General features: G+C 36.7%; 2 protein-coding genes across 2 annotated transcripts; both read left to right on the top strand.

Annotated features, from left to right (window-relative positions):
* Window positions 1-2,607: 2,607 nt before the first annotated feature.
* Window positions 2,608-3,618, top strand: LOTGIDRAFT_165442 (hypothetical protein; the record flags this gene model as incomplete). The annotated part of the gene is made up of 1 exon (XM_009062458.1): window positions 2,608-3,618. One exon carries the CDS (start codon window positions 2,608-2,610, stop codon window positions 3,616-3,618), a length of 1,011 nt encoding a protein of 336 aa, XP_009060706.1.
* Window positions 3,619-4,526: 908 nt separating this feature from the next.
* On the top strand, window positions 4,527-5,507 carry LOTGIDRAFT_165443 (hypothetical protein; the record flags this gene model as incomplete). Its single annotated transcript, XM_009062459.1, has 1 exon — window positions 4,527-5,507. The coding sequence occupies one exon, from the start codon at window positions 4,527-4,529 to the stop codon at window positions 5,505-5,507; it is 981 nt and encodes a 326-aa protein (XP_009060707.1).
* Between the last annotated feature and the right edge of the window lie 721 nt (window positions 5,508-6,228).

Below are 6,228 nucleotides of genomic sequence, written 5' to 3' on the forward strand. Positions count from 1 at the left end.
ATTTTTGGCCACAGATGTATAAAGAGCTCTATGAGTATATTGACACATGTGTTACCTGTCAGACGAGGTCAACTATGAAAAACAAACCAGATACAATTGAAACCGGAATTCCTCCATATCCCATGGCAAAATTAAGTTTAGATCTATCAGGACCATATCCCACTACATTATCAGGCAACAAATACATAATTAGCTTTGTATGTTGGTATTCAGGATGGGTAGAGTCATTCCCAGTTAAGGACAAAACAGCAGAAAATGTTGCTCACCTAATAATAGAGGAAATATTTCCAAGATTTGGCTGCCCTTTGGCAATCGTCACAGACAACGGTACAGAAAACGAAAATAGAATTGTAAAAGAAACTTTAGACAAGCTTAACATTAAGCATATATTAACTTCCTATTATTCACCAAAATCAAATGCTAGAGTAGAAAGAAACCACCGTACTCTTCATGACATGTTAGCAAAACGAGTAAGCTCAAACCATTCAACTTGGGATATCTTTCTTAACCAATGTTTAGGTGCGATTAGATTTAATGTAAGCAAAACGACTAAACAATCACCATTCTCTTTGCTTTATTCTCGTGATCCCGTATTACCATTAGATAATATCCTAAAACCCAGAACTAAATACTATGGTGAAGACCACCATAAATCATTTATCCAGGTTCACCGATATGTTAAGAAAATTAAAAGTAAACAATCTGAGTATTTAAATAAAAACACTAAGAACGTCAAGTATGAAATAGGTGATCCGGTATTCTATAAGAACAATCGACGGTCAAACAAACTAGATAATAGGTGGACACCCTACTACAGAATAGTTGAACAAAAGGGACCCGTCTCTTTTATAATAAGAAACCAGTTGACCGGACAGACCACAAAGACACATGCCGAAAATTTCGCTTGGCAAACATTGACCAATGGGACATTCCTACTAACGACTCAAAGGTACGAAAAAGTAAATATGTAGTACCGCCCTCTGACACAAGTGATTCAGACCAGTCGGAACATGTAGACTTTTCTGACTCTGATTCACCTGATGACGATAAACCACTAGCACGACTAGTTGACAAATATAGGCGCGAAAGAGACAATTCGAGCTCTGAAGAGGATGACATACCTCTCTTCGAGCTTACGCAAAGATTGCAACAAAAAGCAAGGGAAAATGAAATGAATGAAACAGATGATGAAGAAAGCTCATCATCCGACATGTCAGATGCCGATATAAATTAGCATGCAAAAGAGATAGTTTTGGATGATGGGAAGGGCCCTCCTTGATTTCTTGAATCAATGATGCAGGGATAATGCATTAGATCTTGTCAATGATGAAAATGTTTACTATACGTGGTTTGCGAAGACGTAGACAATTATTTATCCCTTGAAACAACAGATCCTTCTTGCACGGATAATGACCAGATCTTTTGTGAAATATTTATACCTGCTGTCCGCGAATAACAGATAATGTAGGCTATTTTATAACTTAATGTCTATTACTTGTAAGACGAGACCTGTAATGGACGTTGTTTGTCTCCTTTTTCATAAGGATTAATATTGACTTAATCATCTGACCCGATATTTTTCAGGTCGAAGATGAAGACAGTTCTTACAATGCTCGTTGTATGCATTGTGATCCTCCCAACGACTGACAGTATTCTGACATATAAAAACACCTTGTTCAGACCTGTAAATAGAATTGCTACCAGTCGATCAAGATGGTTGTTGTTGACCTTAGTTCATGACATAAGACCTTATTTGGATTTCTTAGACAACTTGTCAAACGACATTGGACGTGCTTTATGGACAGTAGACAGCTATTATACCCAAGACAATTCCTCTGCAGAATATGGACTCACTTTTGAGAAAATGAAACTTGAAATAGTTTCACTGAGATTTGAAATTGACAATTTGTTAAAAATGACTCACGAATACAAAGACCTATCAATCAGCAAAAGATATAAACGTGCCTTGATACCCTTTGTTGGAAACGCACTTTCTTGGCTCTTTGGCACGGTCAGTTCATCTGACTTAGATAAAATTAGGGGTAACATAAATAAATTAGCTTCTAATCAAAAAGCCATCTCGCATGTCGTTTCGGAAAGCTTATCGATATTGAATGTATCACGATTACAAATTTCAAATAATCGAAATCAAATTAACGCACTTTCGGATGGATTACGAAAATTAGATTTAAAACTTGAAAATATAGTTGCACAATTTAAGAAACAAATTTTAAAATTAGAAGGTTTTGTACACCTTTTCTTAAGAACAAAATTAGTCCTTGATGATATTAAATTAATGATTTTAGATGCTATTTCGTATTCGACAAATACCAAGATTCTCCTTAGCATGCTAACACTTGGTCATCTCGGTCCATCCGTAATAATACCAGAAAAATTACGAAAGTTACTTTTAGAAATTCAAGATAAATTACCACCTAGTGTAAAATTACCGGCAAATCCCAAAACAAATTTATGGCATTACTATAAATCCTCACCTGCGTATCGTCCATAGAGGATCACAAAATCATTATAATTTTGAATATTCCGTTACTCGACAATGATGACCATTATATAATTTACAAAGTACATTCCCTCCCAGTTCCAATGATGACTAATCATGTTTTATCAAAATCAAAGGGCACATCCCGATTTGTGGCACAATATAAATTAGAAACAACTACGCTTGCTGTTAGTGTTGATAGTACGAAATATGCTTTAATAACAGATAATGAGTCCAAACAATGTACAAATCCTCACATGAACTTCTGTCAAATTAAGAGTCCAATCTTTCCAATCAACTTGAGCGAACTATGTGTTATGGCATTATTTTCTAAAAATGAGATAAAGACTTCAAGTAGGTGCGATGTTTCGGTAAAACCTAATGAAATTTTACCCACTAGTGTGTATTTCACTAATGGTTATTGGGCTGTTGTTGTGTGTGAACAAACTCGATTTTCAATTGTTTGTCGGGATACTCACCTCGAACATTCCTCTATTGTTGTCAAACCACCTGTTCAAATTATTCACCTAAAGCCGACATGTAAGGCGGTAAACGACCATGTAAGTTTACCCTCTCATAACACGAATGAGAGTACTTATTTTGATAACACTTCCTTCAAACATTTATTGACAGAATCAATTACCGATATTTGGAAACCAATTACCGATCACTTTGGCAATTATACACTTACTAAATTACCACCCAAATTAAAAGGGACTGAAACTATCCCCATCGAAAAATTAGTATCGGACTTAGATGACTTATACCCAATCGAAAACCTTAAAAAACAAACATGGCCATTGTGGGTGTGGGTTACTCTGTGTGTCGTCGGTGCTGTTGGTATACTCATACTTTATATAGTTTTCAAACTATATATGAAACCTCTTATGTTAAAATTCAAATCCCCATGGAGACGCTCTGATAGAAAAGGTGAAAACTCTGGTAAAGTCCCTACTGATCAAAGTACGGAGGCAATACCAATGGTAACGATGAACCAACCAAGCGCCCCAGATGATGAACGCTTATATCCTGATATACCTAGAGCCACTACATTGCATTCTCTCCTCAACCTTGCTCAACAACAGAGAGCCATCCAGAAAGCAGAGACAAACGTTTAACTTCATCGTATCCAAAGACCTACAACTCACCCAATACTTTATTCTCAAACGTCACTAATCCAGTATTTGAGTCATCTTTCAGCACAATCTTCCAGCAGCTATGTTAACTGAAACGTACCATTTGTTTCAAGACAGCTAAATCCTATTGACATGGTAGATATATCCAGAGAACAGACACAGTATGGTATCCACGACATATACAATACTTTTTGGTAATATGTTTAACTATAGTTTTAGGGGTCTGTGGGAAAAGCAAACATGATCAATATAACTTATCATATTCTTTTATTCTCTTTATGCTATTATTATTTTATATTGTATTTTTTGTATGGGTTTGGCTATATCAGACGGCGACGAGAATATCTTAGTTAGTATGTTTCGAGGATACCGAGCTGCTCAGTCGTCTGTCTGGTATTGCTGACCGCTATATTTCTAATTGTAATAAACAGTGCTTAAACATCGCAAGTACTTTACCTTCATTTACCTTCAAAGACACAACGTGAGGAAGTCCAACAAAATCATAGGCCTATAGTTTGACAGGAATATGGGGAAAATCTAAAGCCTAATAAAATCAAAAACAAATTAAATAACGGAAGTCCTACTCAAGCAAGGAAACAGTATTTACTTTTTTTTATTCGGGGTCTTTGTCTTATGATTAATTGATTGATTAGAATATTTCATGGCACCAGGTGTGAAAGATAGGCTACCGGTATGTCATGACGATTTTCTGTTGTCGGATTCTATGAGTTTAACCCTGTCAGCTAACCCCCTAATAAGCATAAACCTACCTGGGCCATTTGGGGTTATATGTTACTCGTCCTGGCTGCATTAAAAGAATGAATACGAGATCATCGTCGTTATTTTCAATAGCTACTTGCAACAACTCTTCTAGACGATAGGGCGCGGCCATGTTGAAAGTAGCGCCATCTACTGAGTATCCAGCACGGGATAGCGGAACGCACAATCGTACCGGTCACATACGCTTACACTTACGGATACGTAACCATCCAGTCAGCATATCCAGCCTGTTGCGGAACCTGTCTATTGAAGTTATAACCGGTTTAGTTTTAGACTTCCATGTAGTATCAACTTTTTGCCATGCCTGCTCATTTGCAAAAACCAAATATGGCAGTGGAATAGAATTTGAAGAATGGTATTTGAAACATAAGCCACATTGCAACATAAATTTCAGTGGATCGTCTAATGCTATGGAAGTTGAAGCTGCAAAAGTCCTGTGGTCTAGGTCTTTAGACTCTGGGTTTAGATACTCCACATTAATTAGTGATGGCGATTCAAAATCTTACGATCACATTAACAATTTAAAACTCTATAATGTTGAAAAACAAGAATGTATCAACCATGTTGCCAAACGCATGGGAACAGCTTTGCGAAAATTAGCCAAAGATGGCAAAAAACTAGGTGTGGTACTAGGTGGAAAGGGGCAGGGAAAATTGACTCAAACAACCATAAATAAATTAACAATTTACTATGGTAAGGCCATCAGAGAAAATCTTGACAATTTGGATGCAATGCGTGATGCAGTGTATGCAAGCTTTCTGCATGCTTTATCCACAGATGCAGTACCTCACCACAATAGGTGCCCCAAAGGAATAAACTCCTGGTGTTTTTACCAGAGGGCTGTAGCTGTCGGTGAAAAACCAGGTTCACATAGTGAATTGGTACATACTCCCATCAGCTTGGAAGTTGGGGATCATTTAAAAACTGTTTACGAAAGACTTGGGAGCGAAGCATTATTAAGACGCTGTTTGGGGGGGTTTACGCAAAATCCAAACGAAAGTCTGCACGCTATTAATTTATTTGCTCTTCATGGTTTGCGTGCTGGGGGTGCATCTAGTGCTGCAATTGGGGTATCCCTGATCGCCTTTTAAAGCGTCATGGGCGTTGGAAATCGGAGTGAGCTAAAGATGGATATGCTAAAGATAGGTAAGGTAAGGAAGACGTTTAGTAGTTTCTAAACGCTTGGATTATGATTTAATTTAAAGCAGTTTTTACTAACCCGTTCTTTGTTTCATATGGTCGACAGTGGGTCGCTGTAATACCAATAATGTGTTTTGATATTGATGGGTATGAATTGGGTGGAGGTTTTCATGGAATACGTGTTTTTGCATAAGAAAAACAGAATCCGTAGGTGCCTGTAAATCTGACCTAAACGCTGTAAAATGTGAGGTGCCACTGGGGTCAAATCTTTGTCATCTCCTTGTTATTAATGACCTGTCATTTCATGTAGGAAATTGTGCTACAAATCTCTGCTGATGACGGTACAGTGCATTTTTCTCACCATAACTTAAATTGTATTAATGGTACCCTCTTCAAGATGATTTGTTTAACATTAAAACCTGGTGTGAGGATAATAAGATGATTATAAATGCTATCTGTAAACAACAAATAAACAATTAGCATTAACTATAAATAATGTACCTATAAAGAATGTTACTAACACCGTATTATTGGACACTCACTATTGACCACACATCTTGACTGGGATTTTCACATTAAATTATAAGCTCTAAAATTTCACTTCTTTGTCAAATTAACAAAATCATTCCATTATGTAATTTGTTTTGTATTAGTTTTATTTTACCACTTTTT

This window comes from Lottia gigantea (assembly GCF_000327385.1).
Source record: "Lottia gigantea unplaced genomic scaffold LOTGIsca_51, whole genome shotgun sequence".
In the NCBI taxonomy this organism is placed as follows: Eukaryota; Metazoa; Mollusca; class Gastropoda; family Lottiidae; genus Lottia; species Lottia gigantea.